This window comes from Oncorhynchus keta, chromosome 33 (assembly GCF_023373465.1).
Source record: "Oncorhynchus keta strain PuntledgeMale-10-30-2019 chromosome 33, Oket_V2, whole genome shotgun sequence".
In the NCBI taxonomy this organism is placed as follows: Eukaryota; Metazoa; Chordata; class Actinopteri; order Salmoniformes; family Salmonidae; genus Oncorhynchus; species Oncorhynchus keta.
The window spans coordinates 10,350,239-10,375,829 of NC_068453.1; the positions used below are offsets into that span (position 1 = coordinate 10,350,239).

Below are 25,591 nucleotides of genomic sequence, written 5' to 3' on the forward strand. Positions count from 1 at the left end.
CCACCATTGGGGAGCCAGAGCAGCGAACAGTTTTGACTGGGCTGAGCGGGAACTGTACTTCCTCAGTGGTAGGGAGGCGAGCAGGCCAGAGGTGGATGAACGCAGTGCCCTTGTTTGGGTGTAGGGCCTGATCAGAGCCTGGAGGTACTGAGGTGCCGTTCCCCTCACAGCTCCGTAGGCAAGCACCATGGTCTTGTAGCGGATGCGAGCTTCAACTGGAAGCCAGTTGTATGTAATAACACTTAAAAATGTCTGGACTAACAATGTAAGAAATAATACATAAAAAATAAAAAAAATACTGCAAAGTTTCCTAAGGACTAGAAGCCATCTTTGGCCACAATGGTGAATGACTGAAACACAAACAAATAAACTCACCTCACCCTTGAATAAATACTTCCATAAATATTTAGAAGAGTCAAATGTCTATATTGAAGGAGACTCTCCTTCACACACAGTTTCATTCACAGTGTTGAAGCAATCGAGAAAAACAGTAAAGAATGTGATCTAACAGGTTATTGGTTCATTTCAGTTGGCATAGTAATGTGTTCAAAAGGTTCAGTAGTGCCAGTTTCCTTATCTAGGACCTCCCTCAGCTAAGAGTGTCAGGGAAGTGTAGCCCTAGAGCAGTTACCCTCAGGGAACTACAGTCATAATAAAAAGGCCAGCTCATTGAGCACTTATTGATACAGATTTAGGGTGATTTACACTGATACTCCTCATCAGATACGGTAAGTTTGACTCTTCCTTCAATATAAACTAACCCAGAAGATGTGAGAAATAAGAAGTAGCTGAGGTGACCCTAACAATGTTATTTTGTTTCTTCCATTTAGCTCAGTATTGTTCCCTCCTAAAATTCTGCAATGGCCGAGGTAAATATAAAATTCCATCCAATTATCTTGTGTTGATTAAATTGAAAGAGGTGATTACACGTTGCTACAAATAATTCTGGATAAAATAAGGTTAGTTGTACGGATGCTCAAAAGATTTCCATTCTGCAATTGATAGTTTCAATATTTGAAGGGTATTTTCAAAGCGCGATACGCTCAAATGTATTACATTTGTGTTTTTTCACCAGAAATGATAGCTTATGGGTACCGTCGTGTGTGTGTGTGTGTGTAAAATATTACTGTTCTCAGATTTTGTATGCATAGATTGTAGATATTTTATTTGCAAAGCTCTATGTATCCATTGTTTAGTTGGAATATAATGTTTGTATACTGTATATTTGACTGTGATAGCTTGATGAGACAACCACATATCTTACATTTTTTTAAATGTATTGTTTTACCTTGAACTGAATATGAACTGTAAGTCGCTCTAGATAAGAGCATCTGTTAAATAACTAAAATGTAAAATGTGAATTTTTTACATACAGATCTCATATTACTGAATTTATATTTTTTCTTAAAAAAAATACATATTGGTGTCACAAATGTATCATTTGTACAGTTATTTATTTTATCTGATAGTGAGGCAGAAATTTAGAGTAAATAAAAAACATAATTATTTGTCTCTCTGAAATTAAACCATCAAGTGATTTCTGAAATTAAACCATCAAGTGATTTCAAACAAATTATTTCAAAAGATTTTTAAAAATAAATACCAATCTCTTTCATAAGTTCACAATAAAAGCTAATTTACCAACATTTCTGGAAATGGATATATAGCGTTTTGGAAAGAAACTATTTGTTTATATCTCAACAGCTGTAACATCCATAAATGCTCTTACTGCCATAACTGTAGGTTACAAAGATTGCACACCTATCAGGAGAATGGGAGAATGAGCTGGGGTCTATAATGACTCTAACGTTTGAGCCAACCAATTCGGCGCTCAGTGGGACGTATAAATCAAATGTGGGAGAACATCCGCATGTCACCAAAGAACTCAATGAACCATTGGTGGGCTTCTACAACATAAAGGAACCACAAATGCCAACCATCGCCTTCTGCATTTCATGGGGAATTATTGGTATGTGCCTACGTCTTTACCATTTAAGAAAATAATTATTTATTTTGAGATACAAAACAGAAGTCAAATTAGAAGTAGACTATTCTATACATATCACTGTCAGCACCAATACTACTACAATGAATAACAACCATGGGTGTAGCTGCTTGGCTGAATCCTCTGGACGCCTCTTCTCGATAGCTAACGACTGAATCTTCTGCGCTTTTGCGGGATTCTCTACTTTGCACAAAAACGTTTTACTTACCGCCCCGCTGCTTGATCGACATGTCAGAGCCTGCAGGGTGCTCTTTAATAAAGTTAGATCACATAATGATTCATTAGTATTCTACATAAAACATAACCAACTATAATAACACGAGAATGTTTCTGTTAAGAAAAACGACCTAATTTCTCATGACATTTTAGAATGATTGTGCAAACGGTCACATTTTTCTCTCATGCCGCCAATATTGAACAGGGCGTGACACTAGGCAAAACATGGTAGGGTAGAGGTTAACACCATCTGCTCACGAAAAAACACTACATAATTCAAGATCTCAATTTATATTCCCATGAAACGGATTGAGATCAAATGGTTAGTATGCAGATACTGCATGGACGTTTCACTGGTAGAATGTGAAGAGTCATCATTCACGATTAACAGTGAAAAACGTGATGGGTGCGTAAAAAAAAAGTGTGCATAAAGTAGATTATTAACATGTGCAGAGCGGTTGTTTAGCTCTGGGGAAGAGGCATCCAGGGGGATGGAACGGGGTGTTGCCATTGAATCGCGCAGCCACAGCCAAATAATTTCAACAGTGTCACATTACCTTTCGTTCCTCGCCTCCAGACCGTGGTCGGGACGGTGCTCTGGGGTAATTCCCACATTTGGGGTTCTTATCTGCCGAGCTGGTCTGGAATTCCACTGAAGTAGTTCACATGTATTAAACTTGTACACCATGTCAGGTAGTCTGAATGACAAAATAATAGAGCGTTGCTCACAGAACAATAGCATCAAAAACAAAAGTTAACTTACTATGTTACTCATAATGCACTTCGGTGTTTTAAAGCTATACCCCTACTTTACCAACCAGTCTTTGATTCCTTCTCTGTTATTCTGATTCTCTTTCTCTGTCATCCTCTTTCTCTCTTTTCCCCTCACAGGGTCCTGTTCCGCTTTCACGGGGCAGTATTTCAATGAGAATAACCAAGAGATGATTAAAACCACCTGGATCCTGCGGTCGTCAGAGCCATCTCGCGTTCAAGACTGGGAGGCCACAAGGTGAGATAGTACCCTCAATGAATAACAGGATGGTGTACTGTATGAATTCAAATAATGTATGATGTTTAGCTTGTGTGTCTAATCTATTGACCATGTGTATGTCTTTCTCGAATTTCTGAAGATTTCTTATCTTTTGACATGAAATTCCTATAATATGCTTATTCCACAAAGTTAATTTTCCCACCTATTAGTCTGAGTAGGCAATGTGTATGAATTCATATTGTCCATGATTAATTGCACTGCATTTCATAACAAATCATTAATCTTACTTTGTCTCTTTGTGTCCTTAGAGTTGGAACTGATATATTCTTTAGGGTTGCTAAATAAGGAACAAAAGAAGAGGGACAAAAGAAGAAATTCATGAAATGTGACAGCACCGAATTAAATCATTAAGGAAATAAACATATTTTAACTGAATGCATGTGTCCAATCATTTTAATAATAAGGGCGATTCCAGCGTTTTGGACATTACATTTTAATGCAAAATCACAACTTGAATGTCTTGTAGAAAAGACAAATCAAATTAAAGTTTATTTGTCACGTGCACCGAATACAACAGTGAAATGCTTACTTCAAGGCTATATACAGTAGCGAGACTATAACAGTAGCGAGACTATAACAATAGCAAGGCTATATACAGTAGCGAGATTATAACAGTAGCGAGGCTATATACAGTAGCGAGGCTATAACAATAGCGAGACTATAACAATAGCAAAGCTATATACAGTAGCGAGACTATAACAGTAGCGAGACAATAACAATAGCAAGGCTATATACAGTAGCGAGACTATAACAGTAGCGAGGCTATATACAGTAGCGAGGCTATAACAATAGCGAGACTATAACAATAGCAAGGCTATATACAGTAGCGAGGCTATATACAGTGGCGAGGCTATATACAGTAGCGAGGCTATAACAATAGCAAGGCTTTATACAGTAGCGAGGTTATAACAATAGCAAGGCTATATACAGTAGCGAGGCTATATACAGGCACCAGTTAGTCAGGATAATTGAGGTAGTATGTACATGTAGATATGGTTAAATTGACTATGCATATATGATAAACAGACAGTAGCAGTAATGTGAAAGAGGGGTTGGCAAGTGGTGGGTGGCGGGTGGGTGGCGGGACACAATGCAGATAGTCCGTAGCCAATGTGCACCGGTTCGTCGGGCTAATTGAGGTAGTATGTACATGAATGTATAGTTAAAGTGACTATGCATATATGATAAACAGAGATTGGCAGCAGCATAAAATAGGGGTTGGGGGGCACAATGCACGCAAAATATAAATTGTACTTTGGATGTGTGTGTGTCTATAGTACCCCTTGGGGGGAGTGTATACTCAAAAAAAGGCAGATTTTTGGATGTAACATGAAATGGACAAACTTTTGGTGGAAACTAAACATATATGCAAAAGTCTAAGTCTCAGGTCAAAACATGCAGAGCCATTTCGAAGGAAAGTCTTGGCTGAACACAACGATCATTTTGAAAAGATTGTCATTTCCATTATTACTTTAGAGGAAAAATTACCCTTGAGATACAGTACATTAGACCGCTTTGCTGCTCAGGAGCCCCTACTGGCTAAAAGTAAGTTGGCTCAGGCTAGGCCCCTTAGTTCCAGTTCAGGGAAATCTTAATTTTTATTTATTTATTTGGTGGCGAAGTAAATACAATACAAATAAATACAATATAGCAAGTAAAACACTGGAATGGTAGATTTGCAGTGGAAGAATGTGCAAAGTAGAGATAGAAATAATGGGGTGCAAAGGAGCAAAACAAAATAAATACAGTAGGGGAAGAGGTAGTTGTTTGGTCTAAATTATAGATGGGCTATGTACAGGTGCAGTAATCTATGAGCTGCTCTGACAGCTGGTGCTTAAAGCTAGTGAGGGAGATAAGTGTTTCCAGTTTCAGAGATTTTTGTAGTTCGTTCCAGTCATTGGCAGCAGAGAACTGGAAGGAGAGGCGGCCAAAGGATGAATTGGTTTTGGGGGTAACCAGAGAGATATATAGGCTGGAGCGCGTGCTACGGGTGAGTGCTGCTATGGTGACCAGCGAGCTGAGATAAGGGGGGACTTTACCTAGCAGGGTCTCGTAGATGACATGGAGCCAGTGGGTTTGGCGACAAGTATGAAGCGAGGGCCAGCCAACGAGAGCGTACAGGTCGCAGTGGTGGGTAGTATATGGGGTTTTGGTGACAAAACGGATGGCACTGGGAAAGAATGCATCCAATTTATTGAGTAGGGTATTGGAGGCTATTTTGTAAATTACACCGCCAAAGTCGGATCGGTAGGATGGTCAGTTTTACAAGGGTATGTTTGGCAGCATGAGTGAAGGATGCTTTGTTGCAAAATAGGAAGCCAATTCTAGATTTAACTTTGGATTGGAGATGTTTGATGTCTGGAAGGAGAGTTTACAGTCTAACCAGACACCTAGGTATTTGTAGTTGTCCACATATTCTAAGTCAGAACCGTCCAGAGTAATGATGTTGGACGGGCGGGCAGGTGTAGGCAGTGATCGGTTGAAGAGCATGCATTTGGTTTTACTTGTATTTAAGAGCAATTGGAGGCCACGGAAGGAGAGTTGTACGCCATTGAAGCTTGTCTGGAGGGTTGTTTAAACACAGTGTCCAAAGAAGGGCCAGAAGTATACAGAATGATGTCAACTGCGTAGAGGTGGATCAGAGACTCACCAGCAGCAAGAGTGACATCATTGATGTATACAGAGAAGAGAGTCGGTCCAAGAATTGAACCCTGTGGCACCCCCATAGAAACTGCCAGAGGCCCGGACAACAGGTCCTCCGATTTGACACACTTAACTCTATCAGAGAAGTAGTTGGTGAACCAGGCGAGGCAATAATTTGAGAAACCAGGGCTATCGAGTCTGCCGATGAGGATGCGGTGATTGGCAGAGTCGAAAGCCTTGGCCAGGTCAATGAATACGGCTGCAGAGTATTGTTTCTTATCGATGGTGGTTAAGATATCGTTTAGGACCTTGAGCGTGGCTGAGGTGCACCCATGACCAGCTCTGGAACCAGATTGCATTGCGGAGAAGGTGCGGTGGGATTCTATATGGTCGGGAATCTGTTTGTTGACTTGGCTTTCGAAGACCTTAGAAAGGCAGGGTAGGATAGATATAGGTCTATAGCAGTTTGGGTCAAGAGTGTCCCCCCCTTTGAAGAGGGGGATGACCGCAGCTGCTTTCCAATCTTTGGGAATCTCAGACGACATGAGAGGTTGAACAGGCGAGTAATAGGGGTTAGAACCATTTCGGAAGATAATTTTAGAAAGAAACGGTCTAGATTGTCTAGCCCGGCTGATTTGTAGGGTTCTAGATTTTGCAGCTCTTTCAAAACATCAGCTGACTGGATTTGGAAGAAGGAGAAATGGGGAAGGCTTGGGCGAGTTGTTGTGGCGGGTGCAGTGCTGTTGACCGGGGTAGGGGTAGCCAGGTGGAAAGCATGGCCGTAGAAAAATGCTTATTGAAATTCTCAATTATAGTGGATTTATCGGTGGTGACAGTGTTTCCTATCCTCGGTGCAGTGGGCAGCTGGGAGGAGGTGTTCTTATTCTCCATGGACTTTACAGTGTCCCAGAATTTTTTTGAGTTTGTTGCAGGAAGCAAATTTCTGCTTGAAAAAGCTAGCCTTGGCTTTTCTAACTGCCTGTGTATATTGGTTTCTAGCTTCTCTGAAAAGTTGCGTATCACGGGGGCTGTCCGATGCTAATGCAGAACGCCATAGGATGTTTTTGTGTTGGTTAAGGGCAGTCAGGTCTGGAGAGAACCAAGGGCTATATCTGTTCCTGGTTCTAAATTTCTTGAAATTTAGTACTACAGCATACAAAGACTCAGCATGCAATGACATTCTAATATGATTTATTTTAGAGTGTACATGTAAAATGCAGGCCCCTTGTGGAAATTAGTTGAATTGATACATCACTTAGCCTGAATTCAAAAGCTCTCCCATTCCCCTCCCCAACCACTTACTACAGTAACGGCATTAAAACTGTTTTAATTACTGAAATGTACTTTTAGCCAATTACCTGTTAGTTACTGTAAAACAGTGGTAATACATATTACAGTAAGAGCATTTGGTACTATAAAAACACTACAGTATTATTATTGGTACCATACACTCTTAGAAATACTTTTTATAATATGTCATTTATTTTCATATCTGTGTTTTTGCATTGCATTGATTGGTTGATCTTATGCTACTCAGAGATGAATAACATACATTTTTCTAAACTAATTTGAACCCGTTACTGAAATGGTTGTTCCAGATTAAATGGTTTAGGTCTCCTCACAATGTCCCTTTACAGTCATTCTGAATGCAGGTTGCAGGTGAATGAAAATGTCAACTGTTGGATATCCTAACCACAGAGTTTCTAAACCCAGAGACGCAACATCAAGACTTCCGGGAACACTTGCGAAGCAGACCAGGCCGGGGATTGAGAAGTCAATGAGAGAAGTGAAAAATTATTCCTTGGTTGTTAATCTTCTAGAAATCTAAAGGCACAACCTAGATTCAAGCCAATGTCTTAAGTAGTTGAACATGTTATGACTCTAACCTTGTGAAATGAGTCTTTCAATTTGAACCAAGCAAGCTGCAAAAACGTTCAGTTTATATCTTAAACAAACATTGGCTGCTATAACTATCTAAGAAAAGCATGGCAATAGTTGAGGTGAATTACAATCAGAAACTCAGATTTCAGTCAGTAACATAGACCCAATGCTATTGAAATGATAAGTAAATCCCACAAATAGCCCAATTACAATAGTATGTAGTCCTAACATCTTGGCACAGTAATGATATAATTACCAGAAAATAGCCTTAAAGTTCATTCAAGTGTTTCTTTGCAAAGATAATCACACGCGCAAAGGGGACTTATTCACAATCATAGCAGTCAAACAAATTAAATCCAATTAAAAGTGTTCAATTCCATCAAAAAACACAGTATCGAAGGGGTACATTGGATTTGACTTCTTTAGATTTTTATTGGAGAAGCATTCTGGCTATCATTCATACTCTTCTCTCTTTGTCCTAACTCTGGCTGAATTCCAATAGGAATTATGCTTCATCATAACCAAGGTGTAAAATCACCTGAAAGGCCCTCCAACTGGTAATTAGTAGTGGGAATCTCGCCTATCATCCTGAGCTCCCACTTCTCCCACATACGTATCTTTGACGTCACCTACTAAGGAAATGACCTCCATAACAGCATTTTCAGCAGTTAAATGCAGCAACACATTATATATTAAAAGCAATATATTAATATCGTTTTTGAACACTATCAATTGTTTACAAGCATGATAACTGTTCTTTTAGTTGATGGGTTACAGAGCTTGATGGCCATTCGCCAATTGGAGCTTCTAAACGAGTTCAAAGTACGTGAATGCATCCAACTGGTATTTACGACTTCACAACTGGTAAATTCCCACCTCCCACGTAGTTACTGTCGTAGAATTACAACATTATGTTAATCACATTACTTTCATATTAGAATGTATCCCTATGTTACTACATTCACTGATTTTCTTAGAAGCAACCAAATAAGGTTCTTAGAACTTCCATGTGCCTGTGTTAAGGCTGACAGTAGATTTACAAGGCTTTAGGTGATAAACCTATTCCATTCCATTCATGTGAGGGAGACTGCTCGTTTTAGGGGCCAAACTCTGGTTTACTTACAATGAGAACAGTCTTCACAACAGATACTGTCTGCTGTGAATTATTTATTTATTTCATACAAATCCTAACCTTTTGACCCATTCCACACATTTGCTGTTTGTCATGTTTTCAGAACGATCGCACAAAAACACACGAAATATGCTGAAATGCATTATGTACATATATGCATGAATTGAATGTGAGACTGTGGTGGTTGTTGCTAAAAAAAAGAGCTGTAACTCAGTTCTGCTCTGGCTGGGAGCATCATCTGAAAGGATACATCATTTCAAACAGAATTAGATTAAGGGTTTATTTTAATTTTATTTCACCTTTATTTTACCAGGTAGGCTAGTTGAGAACAAGTTCTAATTTATAACTGCGACCTGGCCAAGATAAAGCAAAGCAGTTCGACACATACAACAACACAGAGTTACACATGGAATAAACAAACACAGTCAATAATACAGTAGAAAAGTCTATATACAGTGTGTGCAAATGAGGTAGGGTAAAGCAAGAAATAGGCCATGGTGTCGAAGTAATTACAATATAGCAATTAAACACTGGAATGGTAGATGTGCAGAAGATGAATGTGCAAGTAGAGATACTGGGGTGCAAAGGAGCAAGATAAATAAATAAATACAGTATGGGGATGAGGAAGTTGGATGGGCTATTTACAGATGGGCTATGTAAAAGTGCAGTGTGTGAGATTGATTTATTTCAATAATAGAACTTCGAATGTGCACAGAATTAATATTACTAATTAAACATAAATTGAAATTGTTAATGTTGAGTGGACAGTTAGGCGAAAGTGTTGAGTGGGCAAGAAGAAATGTCACGTAGCTAATGATATATTTTTTTCTTGAAAGACATGCTACCCTTATCCTAGGTTGAGGGGTAGGTGTGGAAACGAGAAGTATAGTCGCTTATTTACCTAGGTAAGAGTTAGGCAGTTAGGCAAAAAGGGTATTCATTGTCTTTAAATTATTCCTACTCCACGTAGGTTTGGAAACGATAAATAGGTATCTGATTATAAACCCTAGGAATGTAAGTGATCTTCAATTGAAATTTGAGAAATCCTGTTTGAAGAACAGGTCGCGGGTACTGATGTGTTTGTATGACGTCTAGACATTGTATTTCGGCCATTTCTTTAGTGTGTGGTCGGTCACTGTATCTTGGTGGGCCAGATCCCTGCAGGTTTCCCAAATTTGGAAACCTTAGAGATTTATGATTTTGGTAAAATTGGTTATTGTAAAATGTTCATTCCAAATCTATGCCCCGTTATAGAAGAAAAATATTCCTGCAGGTTATACAAATATTGATTAAGTGTGTTTGGGAATAACGTGTGAATGTGATATGAGAGCTGGGTGAATGTGGAAATAAATCTTAATCTGGAGTTTGGATAATAACATATAGAAATATGTATAATAAGATGATTGGAATTTGGATAATAAGCAATAGGAATTGCTATAACGTTATTTTTAGGGTTCCGTCCATCACTGCCCACCATAGAATATTACGGAATTGTATTTTTACCTTTATTTTTTTACCTTTATTTAACCAGAAGGGGACTAGGGTTCCAATTTGGGAACACCCCCCCCGTTCAGCTGGAAGGTGGCGCATGGAACGCAAAAATATTCCTAAACATATTTAACCTCCACACATTAACAAGTCCAATGGCTCAAATGAAAGATAAACACCTTGTTTATCTACCCAGCAAGTCAGATTTCTAAAATATTTTACAGCGAAAACATAGCACATATTTATGTCAAACCACCACCGAAGACACAGCTAATTTGCATAGCCAAGTTGAAAAAAATATGCAATCAACAAACGCAGGATTAAAAGAAAAATAATGCACTAACCTTTTGAAATATTCATCAGATGACAGTAATGTTACACAGTACATTTGTTTTTTTTTAATAATATGCTATATATATCCACAAATCTCTGTTTACAATGATGCATCGTTCAAAAAATGCTACTCAAATGTCCTGAGAAATGACGATAGCTCCGGCAGATAACGTCAGCTAACAAGGAATACACATCATAAACTTTGACTAAATATGCATGTTCTACATATATATATAGTTAGATACACTTCTTCTGAATGCAATCGATGTGTTACATTTATTTTTAACGTTACAGGTTTCGTTCACTAGGCTATACTATGAGTCGGCGCTCAAAAAGTAGCATTATGGCTCCTCTATCTTGGAGTCCACAGAAACCCAAATTTACCACATAAATATTCCCTTACCTTTGCTGTTCTTCCATCAGAAGACCTGGAAGGAATTATACTTACCAAAAACAGCGTTTAGTTTTGCAGTCTGTGTCTTTCGGTTCTCAAACACGACACATTTCGGTTGAAATGTAGCCAAAAGTCAAGTGGATGCGCACCAAAACGTCGAACTTACATATTACATGTCGACTAAACTTGTCAAACTAAGTTCATAATCAAGCTTTAACATTTTATAAAGGTGTACAGTTGGGCCAACTTTTCTGATGACAAGAGAGAGTTTGGGAGAATGACTGCCCTGGGAGTTCTGCTTTACATAAAGACATAATTTAAACGGTTTTAGAAGCTTTAGAGTGTTTTCTATTCAATAATATTTTTTATTTGCATATATTAGCAACTTTTGACAAAAAAAAATTATGTTTACTATGGGCACGCAATTACTCCAGCGGGGGCAGTAAACAGCCCTATCCCCAACAGGTTTTAACTTGGCAAGTCAGTTAAGAACAAATTCTTATTTTCAATGACGGCCTAGGAACAGTGGGTTAACTGCCTTGTTCAGGGGCAGAACGACAGACTATGTCAGCTCGAACTTGCAACCTTCCGGTTACAGAGATTTACTCTGTCTGGCAACCCATAAAATGTGCCCTATCTTTGACCTCAATTGATCAGCTTCAATTCCACAAAGGGGAATTCCTTTGTACGGCTCTTGAAGAATCCAGCTGAATGGGTTGGAGATTCTTGATATAGCTCTCCTGTTGCATCAGTATTTTTCCATCAACTGTAATAAACTCTATGCCAACATAACAAAAATGATCATGCTCCTCACAGCTCACCTAGAAAACAGCTTTGAGGTGTGGAATCACAGTTGAAGCAAAGGTCTGTGAGCCACCCCAGATAAAGTCATCAACATGACAGGCAAGTACTCTAGTCACATTGCAGTCTTGATCAAGCCAATAGAAGACTGCAGGATCCACTTGTGACATTTTTCCACCTCTATTCATTGTAACCTTGACTTTGTTGTACCAGTAGTGATGCATCTTCCAGGACAGACACACACTGTTTTAGTTTCCAGTGTTCCTTCACTCTTAGATTCAGGCTGAGGTCGGATGTGAATGTCCCTTGACAGCTCTGTTCCCTACAAAAATGCAGATTTGATGTCTATGGAATTAAGTTTCCATTTTTGTCTGGCAGTTCACTGACATCAGCAATCTGAGTGACTCTGGGGCGCATGTTGGTGAGTTGTTTAGCAGCCAGCTCCTCTAAACCTCTAGCCACTAGATGAGTTGTTTAACAGCCAGCTCCTCTAAACCTCTAGCCACTAGATGAGTCTTTTGGGAGTTGTTTAGCAGCCAGCTCCTCTAAACCTCTAGCCACTAGATGAGTCTTTTGGGAGTTGTTTAGCAGCCAGCTCCTCTAAACCTCTAGCCACTAGATTAGTCTTTTGGGAGTTGTTTAGCAGCCAGCTCCTCTAAACCTCTAGCCACTAGATGAGTCTTTTGGGAGTTGTTTAGCAGCCAGCTCCTCTAAACCTCTAGCCACTAGATGAGTCTTTTGGGAGTTGTTTAGCAGCCAGCTCCTCTAAACCTCTAGCCACTAGATGAGTCTTTTGGGAATTGTTTAGCAGCCAGCTCCTCTAAACCTCTAGCCACTAGATGAGTCTTTTGGGAGTTGTTTAGCAGCCAGCTCCTCTAAACCTCTAGCCACTAGATGAGTCTTTTGGGAGTTGTTTAGCAGCCAACTCCTCTAAACCTCTAGCCACTAGATGAATCGTTTGGGAGTTGTTTAGCAGCCAACTCCTCTAAACCTCTAGCCACTAGATGAGTCTTTTGGGAGTTGTTTAGCAGCCAGCTCCTCTAAACCTCTAGCCACTAGATGAGTCGTTTGAGAATTGTTTAGCAGCCAGCTCCTCTAAACCTCTAGCCACTAGATGAGTCGTTTGGGAGTTGTTTAGCAGCCAGCTCCTCTAAACCTCTAGCCACTAGACGTGCTTTGGGCACTATTCCAGTTAAGGATTCTTTAAGGGTACACACCCACCTAGTTGAGACGCATTTTTGGCCAATGTCTTTGACTTCCTCAAACACACCATTTCCCCTCCTATTACTGAGCTCATCTAGCTTAGCTGAGTCAAATGACACGTCCTTTGTTTGAAATATATCATTTTGAATGTCATTCTGTTTTTCTCGATTTTCCATTGGTTCAATGTTGATATAATCTACAAGTGACAGGTCAGCTGACCCTGTTGTGCCAGAAAGTGTAGCTGGTTCAGAGTAGTGCAAGTTGTACCAGTTCTGGTGTTTTTCTTTGGCTTTTCCTGCGCGTCCATTGACGGTTGCTGTATGTGGAATACCACTTTCTCTGTCCGTGTATTTAACAGTTTGTCCAGTTTTCAGATTGGAACAACCATGTTGTCTTAACACACGTGGCTGTTGAATGGTTTCCTCATTTGAACGCTCAACAGTATTACCTGTGTCATGGTTGAAGGTCTCTGCTCCATTTCCTGTTTCAGTGTCCATATCATTGGATGCGACATCTGGTAGGTTTGTGTCTGTTACTGTGTCCTTTTTGTAATTTCCATTAGGAGACTGGTTCTCAGCAACAGCCCCTCTATCTTGTTGATCATTTACTTTCTGCCATCTTGACTGATGCACCCTGACAATGATGCCTCCGTGCCTCACAAATATCACCACACCATCTTGACCAATGACTACTCCCGGTCCTTTCCACACTTTGATTCCAGTTATGTACTTCTCATCATCATTATTCCCTGAACTGCTGAGTAACTGAACTGAAGTCTGTCAACTGTAGCATGTCCAAACTGTTTGTGAAGCTTTAACAATAATTTGTGTTTTTCTTTTGTGCTCATGCTCTCTGTGACTGTTAGAATCTCCATGTGCTCCGTGTCAATCAGAATCTAATTTTTGCATGGACTTTGTCTAAAATGTTTACACAATAGTGGCCTGAGGTAGTAAATTCAAGAGTCACTGGTTGTTTAAACATCACTGCCTTGTCATTTGTTTAAATGTCTAGTACAGCCTTTGCCTTCTTGAGGGAAGCTTTGCTTAATAGTAAGGGGATATCTGTAGGGACCATCTCTGTTTCAATGTGACACTTAGTCTGATCAATTTTTGCTGGTATCTTAACTCTTGGTAGAATGGACAATTCTCCCATCTCCAAATTTGAAAGCTCTGTTGCTTGGTGTGTCAATCATATTTTGTACTTCTTTCATACTTATTTCACTGACATAGCAATCAAGCCATTTTGCACCAAACACTGTCCATGTACATGCAGTATCAATCACAGCAGATCCTAAGGATTCAACTATAAAAATATCAGTATCAGAAGCAGATTCATTTAAAATCAAGTCAAATCAAAATCAAATTGTATTTGTCACATACACATGGTTAGCAGATGTTAATGCGAGTGTAGCGAAATGCTTGTGCTTCTAGTTCCGACAATGCAGTAATAACCAACAAGTAATCTAACTAACAATTCCAAAACTACTGTCTTATACACAGTGTAAGGGGATAAAGAATATGTACATAAAGATATATGAATGAGTGATGGTACAGAGCAGCATAGGCAAGATACAGTAGATGGTATCGAGTATAGTATATACATATGAGATGAGTATGTAAACAAAGTGGCATAGTTAAAGTGGCTAGTGATACATGTATTACATAAGGATGCAGTAGGTGATATAGAGTACAGTATATACGTATGCATATGAGATGAATAATGTAGGGTATGTAACATTATATTAGGTAGCATTGTTTAAAGTGGCTAGTGATATATTTTACATAATTTCCCATCAATTCCCATTATTAAAGTGGCTGGAGTTGAGTCAGTGTCAGTGTCAGTGTGTTGGCAGCAGCCACTCAATGTTAGTGGTGGCTGTTTAACAGTCTGATGGCCTTGAGATAAAGCTGTTTTTCAGTCTCTCAGTCCCAGCTTTGATGCACCTGTACTGACCTCGCCTTCTGGATGATAGCGGGGTGAACAGGCAGTGGCTCGGGTGGTTGTTATCTTTGATGATCCTTATGGCCTTCCTGTAACATCGGGTGGTGTAGGTGTCCTGGAGGGCAGGTAGTTTGCCCCCGGTGATGCGTTGTGCAGACCTCACTACCCTCTGGAGAGCCTTACGGTTGTGGGCGGAGCAGTTGCCGTACCAGGCGGTGATACAGCCCGCCAGGATGCTCTCGATTGTGCATCTGTAGAAGTTTGTGAGTGCTTTTGGTGACAAGCAGAATTTCTTCAGCCTCCTGAGGTTGAAGAGGCGCTGCTGCGCCTTCTTCACGATGCTGTCTGTGTGAGTGGACCAATTCAGTTTGTCTGTGATGTGTATGCCGAGGAACTTAAAACTTGCTACCCTCTCCACTACTTTTCCATCGATGTGGATAGGGGGGTGTTCCCTCTGCTGTTTCCTGAAGTCCACAATCATCTCCTTAGTTTTGTTGACGTTGAGTGTGAGGTTATTTTCCTGACACTACTCTCCGAGGGCCCTCACCTCCTCCCTGTAGGCCGTCTCGTCGTTGTTGGTAATCAAGCCTACCACTGTTGTGTCGTCCGCAAACTTGATGATTGAGTTGGAGGCGTGCGTGGCCACGCAGTCGTGGGTGAACAGGGAGTACAGGAGAGGGCTCAGAACACACCCTTGTGGGGCCCCAGTGTTGAGGATCAGCGGGGTGGAGATGTTGTTGCCTACCCTCACCACCTGGGGACGGCCCGTCAGGAAGTCCAGAACCCAGTTGCACAGGGCGGGGTCGAGACCCAGGGTCTCGAGCTTGATGACGAGCTTGGAGGGTACTATGGTGTTGAATGCTGAGCTGTAGTCGATGAACAGCATTCTCACATAGGTATTCCTCTTGTCCAGATGGGTTAGGGCAGTGTGCAGTGTGGTTGAGATTGCATAGTCTGTGGACCTATTTGGGCGGTAAGCAAATTGGAGTGGGTCTAGGGTATCAGGTAGGGTGGAGGTGATATGGTCCTTGACTAGTCTCTCAAAGCACTTCATGATGACGGAAGTGAGTGCTACGGGGCGGTAGTCGTTTAGCTCAGTTATTTGAAAACTGTAATGCTACACTGCTCTATCTCTGTGTTTACATTTTCCTCTGTTAGTTTAACTTGTTAATTTATTTGAGGACAGTCCTTTACCCAATGGTAAGTGCTTTGACAAATAGCACATTTTGATCTCCTTCCATATTTGTCCAGTGGATTTGTGCTGGGAAATGGCGCCCTCTTCTGGTTGTCTTGAGAACGTGACTTGTTGGCGCCTTTAAAAAATATATATTTTATGATACATTTATTTTATTCATAATACATAATTGTTGGTGCCTTTTCTCTGCTGCTCAGTGTATTATGCTGCGTCGCTCACTTGCATTCCATCTGTTATTGGCGCGACAGACGTCTTTTCACCAAAAATTATTTTTGGTGAAAAAGTCAGCACAGTACAAGCAGTCAAAGCCAACTGCTTCTCCCTACCATCTAGACAGGCAGTATCTAGCAACTTGAAAGCTAACACTGTATCCGGGAGAACCATGTCGTACTTGCGCATCCTATTGTACGTCTGTTCGAAATCAATGATGTAGTCCGTCATTGCAACCGAAATATATCTCATAACACTGTCAAAGTTTGAATATGCCTCGTAGGCACGGTCTTTCTCTTCTTTAAGAAACACAGAATCCAGTGCTCTTATCAAAGTTCCCATACCATCATCCTTGTTCAAATCCTCAACAGATATTTCCAGTGCTGTATCTCTCGCTCTTCCCTCAAGCGATAATACCACCACAAGTGCTTGCTTTTTCGAGTCCAGATTCCAAGTTCATTTTTCCAACTTTCGTACGACCTCTTCTCGTCGAAACGAGATGGCACATTGTAGTTATTAGCCATCCTCTGCTACCAATGTTAACTCGAAATGACACAACGACAAGGTTGCAGTTTAACAAAGTTTACTATACCGTATGAACACAATACAAGGTAGCCATTACACTCAAGGCTAGGTCCATCAACAACAAGGCTCCCTGCGCATGCGCACTCTTGACTGAATGAATTGAACATTTAATACCGGCAACTAAATACATTCACTATAACCTATATACTATTTTGAAGGTGTTACTGTGCATACCCCGTACAGAATTTCAAAGATTTTCTACATTCCCACCTTTACAGCACCTTCTTTTGACTTAAACAAATCCAATAGTGTTGGTGTATATTCGTCCAGCTTCTGGATAAAGGTGGACTCAAGAGAGACAGTTGTAATTCTTCTGAACTCTTCCTTAATCTGAGAGAGAGAAGGGGGAGGAAACATCTTCTGAACAGATAAGGACAAAAGATGATCTGAGAGCCAGAATGCTATTGGGAAACCCCTCCCAAAGCATGTGCAGAGTGAGAATGTTCAGACTAGAGGTCGACCAATTAATCGGAATGGACGATTAATTAGGGCCGATTTCAAGTTTTCATAACAATCGTGTTGGACACCGATTAGGCCGATTTTAAAAAATATATATATATATTTTTTACACCTTTATTTAATCTTTATTTAACTAGGCAAGTCACATAAGAACACTATTTTCAATGACGGCCAAGAAACGGTGGGTTAACTGCCTTGTTCAGGGGCAGAACAACAGATTTTTACCTTGTCAGCTCGGGGGATTCAATCTTGCAACCTTACAGTTAACTAGTCCAACGCTCTAACCACCTGATTACATTGCACTCTACGAGGTGCCTGCCTGTTACGCAAATGCAGTAAGCCAAGGTAAGTTGCTAGCTAGCATTAAACTTATCTTATAAACAACAATCAATCAATCATAATCACTAGCTAACTACACATGGTTGATGATATTACTAGTTTATCTAGCGTGTCCTGCATTGAAAATAATCGATGCGGTGCTTATCGTTGCTCCATGAACATCAATGCCTTTCTTAAAATCACCTCTTGTGACTAGGGGGCAGTATTTTCATTTTTGGAAAAATAACGTCCACAAAGTAAACAGGATATTTTGTCAGGACAAGATGCTAGAATATGCATATAATTGACAGCTTAGGATAGAAAACACTAAAGTTTCCAAAACTGTAAAAATATTGTCTGTGAGTATAACAGAATTGATATTGCAGGCGAAAGCCTGAGAAAAATCCAATCCGGAAGTGACTCATGTTTTGAAAGCTCTGCGTTCCGATGCGTCCCTATTGAGCAGTGAATGGGCTATCAACCAGATTACTTTTTCTACGTATTCTCCAAGGTGTCTACAGCCTTGTGATGTCATTTCACGCCTTTATGTTGAAGAATAAGCGTAAGCGGCTACATTGTGTAAGTGGTCACCTGATGGCTCTCAGAGTGATTATTGCGTAAAATACAGAGGTAGCCATTTTTCCTCTCGGTCCTACTGAAAAACCAATTGTCCCGGTGGATATATTATCGAATAGATATTTGAAATACACCTTGAGGATTGATTATAAACAATGTTTGCCATGTTTCTGTTGATATTATGGAGCTAATTTGGAATATTTTTCGGCGTTGTCGTGACCGCAATTTCCAATCGATTTCTCAGCCAAACGTGAAGAACAAATAGAGCTATTTCGCCTACAAAAATAATATTTTTGGAAAAAAGGAACATTTGCTATCTAACTGGTAGTCTCGTGAGTGAAAACATCCAAAGCTCATCAAAGGTAAACGATTTCATTTAATTGCTTTTCTGATTTTCGTGACCAAGTTACCTGCTGCTAGCTGGACATAATGCTATGCTAGGCTATTGATAAACAAATGCTTGTCTTTCTTTGGCTGTAAAGCATATTTTGAAAATCTGAGATGACAGGGTGATTAACAAAAGGCTAAGCTGTGTTTCAATATATTTCACTTGTGATTTTCATGAATAGGAATATTTTCTAGTAATATTTATGTCCGTTGCGTTATGCTAATTAGTGTCCGTCGATGATTACGCTCCCGGATCCGGGATGGGTAGTATCAAGATTAATATGGTCGAATCCGGAAACTATCATCTCGAAAACAAGACATTTATTCTTTCAGTGAAATATGGAACCATTCCGTATTTTATCTAGAGGGTGGCATCCATAAGTCTAAATATTGCTGTTACATTGCAGAACCTTCAATGTTATGTCATAATTATGTAGAATTCTGGCAAATTAGGCGGCCCAAACTGTTGCATATACACTGACTCTGCGTGCAATGCACGCAAGAGAAGTGACACAATTTCACCTGGTTAATATTGCCTGCTAACCTGGATTTCTTTTAGCTAAATATGCAGGTTTAACAAATGTATACTTCTGTGTATTGATTTTAATTAATGACCTAAGGCTCATATTTCTGTGTGTTATTATGTTATAACTAAGTCTATGATTTGATAGAGCAGCCTGACTGAGCGGTGGTAGGCAGCAGCAGGCTGGTATTCATTCAAGCACTTTCGTGCGTTTTGCCAGCAGCTCTTCATTGTGTGTCAAGCATTGCACTGTTTATGACTTCAAGCCTATCAACTCCCGAGATTAGGCTGGTGTAACCGATGTGAAATGGCTAGCTAGTTAGCGGGGTGCACACTAATAGCGTTTCAAACTTCACTCGCTCTGAGACTTGGAGTAGTTGATCCCCTTGCTCTGCCTGGGTAACGCTGCTTCGAGGGTGGCTGTTGTCATTGTGTTCCTGGTTCGAGCCCCGGTAGGAGCGAGGAGAGGGACGGAAGCTATACTGTTACACTGGCAATAAGTCCCTATAAGAACATCCAATAGTCAAAGGTTAATGAAATACAAAGGGTATAGAGAGAAATAGTCCTATAATTCCTGTAATAACTACAACCTAAAACTTCTTACCTGGGAATATTGAAGACTCATGTTGAAAGGAACCACCAGCTTTCATATGTTCTCATGTTCTGAGCAAGGAACTTAAACGTTAACTTTCTTACATGGCACATATTGCACTTTTACTTTCTTCTCCAACACTTTTTTTTTTGCATTATTTAAACCAAATTGAACATGTTTCATTATTTATTTGAGGCTAATTTGATTTTATTGATGTATTATATTAAGTTAAAATAAGTGTTCATTCAGTATTGTTGTAATTGTCATTATTACAAATAAATCCAATTGTTTAAAAAATCGTACGATTAATCGGTATCGGCTTTTTTTGGTCCTCCAATAATCGGTATCGGTGTTGAAAAATCATAATTGGTCGACCTCTAGTTCAGACTAATCTTTAATGCATATATCTTCGATATCTCTGCCCATTCTGCCCGACTCTCTGCCCATTCATTGCCATTTTACCTGTTGTTGTTTTAGCTGATTAGCTGTTGTTGTTGTCTTAGCTAGCTCTCCAAATCAACACCTGTGGTTACTTTATGCCTCGCTGTATGGCTCTCTCATATGTCAATATGCCTTGCATACTGTTGTTTAGGTTAGTTATCATTGTTTTAGTTTACAACGGAGCCCCTAGTTCCACTCATTATACCTCTGATACCTCCTTTGTCCCACCTCCCACACATGCGGTGACCTCACCCATTATAACCAGCTTATCCAGAGATACAACCTCTCTTACCATCACTCAGTGCCTGGGCTTACCTCCACTGTACCCGCACCCCACCACACCCGTCTGCACATTATGCCCTGAATCTATCCTACCACGCCCAGAAATTTGCTCCTTTTATTCTTTGTCCCCAACGCTCTAGGCGACCAGTTTTGATAGCCTTTAGCCGTACCCTCATCCTACTCCTCCTCTGTTCCTCAGGTGATGTGGAGGTAAACCCAGGCCCCGCGTGTCCCCAGGCACCCTCATTTGTTGACTTCTGTGATCGAAAAAAACCTTGGTTTCATGCATGTCAACATCAGAAGCCTCCTCTCTAAGTATGTTTTACTCACTGCTTTAGCACACTCCACCAACCCTGATGTCCTTGCAGATATCCTGGCTTAGGAAGGCCACCAACAATTCTGAGATTTCCATACCCAGCTACAACATTTTCCATCAAGATAGAACTGCCAAAGGGGGAGGAGTTGCAATCTACTGCAGAGAGAGCCTGCAAAGTTCTGTCATACTTTCCAGGTCTATACCCAAACAGTTTGAACTTCTAATTTTAAAAATTAACCTCTCCAGAAATAAGTTTAGGTGACCTAAACTGGGATATGCTTAACACCCCGGCAGTCCTACAATCTAAGCTAAATGCCCTCAATCTCACACAAATCATCAAGGAACCCACCAGGTACAACCCTAAATCCATAAACATGGGAACCCTCATAGACATTATCCTGACCAACTTGCCCTCAGTGCCTGTATCTGCTATTGGTCCGCGGTCAAACAACCACCTCTCATCACTGTCAAACGCTGCCTAAAACACTTCTGCGAGCAGGCCTTTCTAATCGACCTGGCCCGGGTATCCTGGAAGGATGTTGACCTCATCCCGTCAGTCAAGGATGCCTGGTCATTCTTTAAAAGTAATTTCCTCACCATCTTAGATAAGCATGCCCCATTCAAAAAATGCAGAATTAAGAACAGATATAGCCCTTGGTTCACTCCAGACCTGACTGCCCTTGACCAGCACAAAAACATCCTGTGGCGGACTACCATAGCATCGAATAGCCCCCACGATATGCAACTGCTCAGGGAAGGCAGGAACCAATACACGCAGTCAGTCAGGAAAGCAAAGGCTAGCTTTTTCAAGCAGAAATTTGCATCCTGTAGTTCTAACTCCAAAAAGTTTTGGGACACTGTAAAGTCCATGGAGAACAAGACACCTCCTCCCAGCTGCCCACTGCACTGAAGCTAGGTAACACGGTCACCACTGATGAATCCATGATAATCGAACATTTCAATAAACATTTCTCAACGGCTGGCCATGCCTTCCTCCTGGCTACTCCAACCCCGGCCAACAGCTCCGCCCCCCGGCAGCTGCCTCGCCCAAGCCTCCCCAGCTTCTCCTTCACCCATATCCAGACAGCAGATGTTCTGAAAGAGCTGTAAAACCTGGACCCGTACAAATCAGCTGGGCTAGACAATCTGGACCCTCTCTTTCTAAAACTATCCGCCACCATTGTTGCAACCCCTATTACCAGCCTGTTCAACCTCTCTTTCGTATGATCCGAGATCCCTAAAGATTGGAAAGCTGCCGCGGTCAACCCCCTCTTCAAAGGGGGTGACACCCTAGACCCAAACTGTTACAGACCTATATCCATCCTGCCCTGCCTATCTAAAGTCTTCAAAAGCCAAGTTAATAAACAATAATAATCACTGACCATTTCGAATCCCACCGTACCTTCTCCGCTGTGCAATCCGGCTTCCGAGCCGGTCACGGGTGCACCTCAGCCACGCTCTAGGTACTAAACGATATCATAACCGCCATCGATAAAAGACAGTACTGTGCAACCGTCTTCATCAACCTGACCAAGGCTTTTGACTCTGTCAATGACCGTATTCTTATCGGCAGACTCAATAGCCTTGGTTTTTTAAATGACTGCCTCGCCTGGTTCACCAACTAGTTTGCAGACAGAGTTCAGTGTGTAAAATCGGAGGGCATGTTGTCCGGACCTCTGGCAGTCTCTATGGAGGTACCACAGGGTTTAATTCTCGGGCCGACTCTTTTCTCTGTATATATCAATGATGTCGCTCTTGCTGCGGGCGATTCCCTGATCCACCTCGACGCAGACGACACCATTCTGTATACTTCTGTCCCTTCCTTGAACACTGTGCTAACTAACCTCCAAACGAGCTTCAATGCCATACAAGACTCGTTCCGTGGCCTCCAACTGCTCTTAAAATGCTAGTAAAACCAAATGCATGCTTTTCAACCATTCGCTGCCCACACCCGCCCACCCGACTAGCATCACCACCCTGGACGGTTCCGACCTAGAATATGTGGACAACTATAAATACTTAGGTGTCTGGCTAGACTGTAAACTCTCCTTCCAGACTCATATTAAACATCTCCAATCCAAAATCAAATCTAGAATCGGCTTTCTATTTCGCAACAAAGCCTCCTTCACTCACAGCACCAAACTTACCCTAGTAAAACTGACTATCCTACCGATTCTCGACTTTGGCGATGTCATCTACAAAATAGCTTCCAACACTCTAGTCAGCAAACTGGATGCAGTCTATCACAGTGCCATCCGTTTTGTTACCAAATCACTTTATACCACCCACCACTGCCACCTGTATGCTCTAGTCGGCTGGCCCTCGCTACATATTCGTCGCCAGACCCACTGGCTCCAGGTCATCTATAAGTCTATGCAAGGTAAAGCTCTGCCTTATCTCAGTTTACTGGTCACGACATCAACACCCACCTGTAGCACACGTTCCAGCAGGTACAGTGGGGTAAAATAGTATTTAGTCAGCCACCAATTGTGCAAGTTCTCCAACTTAAAAAGATGAGAGAGGCCTGTAATTTTCATCATAGGTACACTTCAACTATGACAGACAAAATAAGAGAAAAAATCCAGAAAATCACATTGTAGGATTTTTAATGAATTTATTTGCAAATGATGTGCAAGTAGAAATACTGGTGTGCAAAAGAGCAGAAAAGTAAATAAAAACAATATGGGGATGAGGTTGGTAGATTGGATGGGCTATTTACAGATGGGATATGTACAGCTGCAGCGATCGGTTAACCTCTCTGATAGCTGATGTTTAAAGTTAGTGAGGGAAATATAAGTCTCCAATATCCTGTGTATCCTGTCCGAGGGGGTACCTGTATTGTTTACATTTCTGGATTCCATAGGATTCCGTCTGAGTTTTCCGCAGAGTGGAAATCATGGGGCCCTACAAGCCGTTATATAAATTACATTGAACATATTTAAAATGTATTACTATTTAATATATTGACATACCTTGTCAATGTGTTCTGGAAAATATGGTCTGTCCAGTACTCAGGAATGTCTGAATATGTGAATACCTATACCTAAAGAGGAGAAGATGTATTAAAATCTATGACAATGTCAGGAAAATAACACTCAAATGACGTCAGCTTTAGATAGCTAACGTAAACTCACCCCCTTCCTTACAAATGTGTGCAACCGCGACATTCAAACGAGGCTGCAAAGAAAACTAATGGGACTGTAGCGACTGTGTTGACTTCAAAATCTGGGGTGTGAACTACGTTTCTATTCAAGCGTTGATCGACATGGTAATGGCTCTATAGTTTGGAGAAAAGTTGAAAAACGGACCCTCCCAAACATTGTTACATTCTCTCATTGTTTAAAAACAAGAAATGGACAGTGACGGGGATAAAGGGGAATACCTAGTCATATTTTGTGTCATCACTGCATGTGATCATGACTCTCAAAGCCGCTATTTACTTCTGAAGATCACTTTAACACCGCCCTAAAAACCCGATTCAAATTCGACACAAACCTTCAAATATGTATGTAATGACACATTATATAAACTCTTTATGGTGTTTTCTTTACATTTTAGAGGCGATAAATTGGACAGATAGATCGTTTTCCCAACTGTCCTTCTCACTATCACGCATTAGCTTCGCTTCCCAACACGCCATTTTTAAAAAGACCCGACGGAGCTCATTGCCTTCTTGAATTATGCAGAAACGGCCATTGTTTAGGTCATGTAATTGATTATGTTGGAAAGGGGAGAAATTGTGCTTTACAATGGTATTGACATTACAGTTGATCTGTAAGTATTATGTTTTTGGGGCGCTAAAATAAGGTCAATTGTATGGACCATGGCGATGTACAAAAGTAAGTGAGTTTACGTTAGCTAGCTAAAAAAACGTAAAAGCAAGCTGACTTGGAAGAGCTGCTTGTTATCCATTTTACTAGCCAGCCCAATTATTTCATTTCGCTAGTTTGGCTGTTAGATATTGACTAGATAACTACTGCACAATGTCAACGTTTGCAGTGCTGCTTGAACATGTTGTGGATACCGGAACAACAAGGTTTCTGCAATGACAGGTGTAGTTAGCTAGCTAGCTACGTATTGTTCCTACCCGTCTCTTCCTGGGTAGCTTGCCTAGCAGGCAAACATGACCTTGTAGGGGCACATGTGTTCAGTTCTACTGTAATGTTTGCTGACGATGCATTTTTTTTGGTAAGCTAGGTAGCTAATATGTTACATAGCTATTTCGGTTAATATAAAACGTACACATAAATGACAACAGCGCTGAGGCGAGTAAATGCACTGCTAACTTACTAGCTAGTTGCACACCCACCACTTGCTAACTAACGTTATACAGACATCATGACCGTTAACGAGCTAGCTTATCAACGTGCAAATATATAACGTACTCTGGCAATATAGCTAGTTAAAGTATTTTCGTACTTGAAGAATATTATTTAACGAATATTTTTTACATTTCGTTGACAATATGTGTAGAGAGATCCAAACTACTTTCCAAGTTATAATTTGGTCCTTACCTGCCGCATGGCCATTCCAGAAATGAAAGATCAAGACGACGCCCAATGATCCAAGCACAATTAACACAATCAATCAACACAATAATGATCATTTGAAAATCATAT

At 40.7% G+C, this 25,591-nt stretch overlaps 2 protein-coding genes across 5 annotated transcripts in view; both read left to right on the forward strand.

The window, feature by feature from the left end:
* Positions 1 to 25,591, forward strand: part of LOC118366198 (aldo-keto reductase family 1 member B1-like) — a 69,066-nt gene that overhangs the window by 24,900 nt on the left and 18,575 nt on the right. The window lies entirely within an intron of this gene.
* On the forward strand, positions 574 to 3,647 carry LOC118366200 (avidin-related protein 4/5-like). The gene is made up of 5 exons (XM_035748687.2): positions 574 to 728; positions 831 to 869; positions 1,744 to 1,969; positions 3,113 to 3,230; positions 3,521 to 3,647. Exons 2-5 carry the CDS (start codon positions 861 to 863, stop codon positions 3,555 to 3,557), a joined length of 390 nt encoding a protein of 129 aa, XP_035604580.1. The 5' UTR covers positions 574 to 728; positions 831 to 860; the 3' UTR covers positions 3,558 to 3,647.

Excerpts from the sequence above, each read along its gene's own strand:
- LOC118366200 (XM_035748687.2), top strand. Across the intron at positions 1,970-3,112 it reads CATTTCATGGGGAATTATTG|GGTCCTGTTCCGCTTTCACG; the intron begins GTATGTGCCTAC and ends TTCCCCTCACAG. Across the intron at positions 3,231-3,520 it reads CAAGACTGGGAGGCCACAAG|AGTTGGAACTGATATATTCT; the intron begins GTGAGATAGTAC and ends TTGTGTCCTTAG.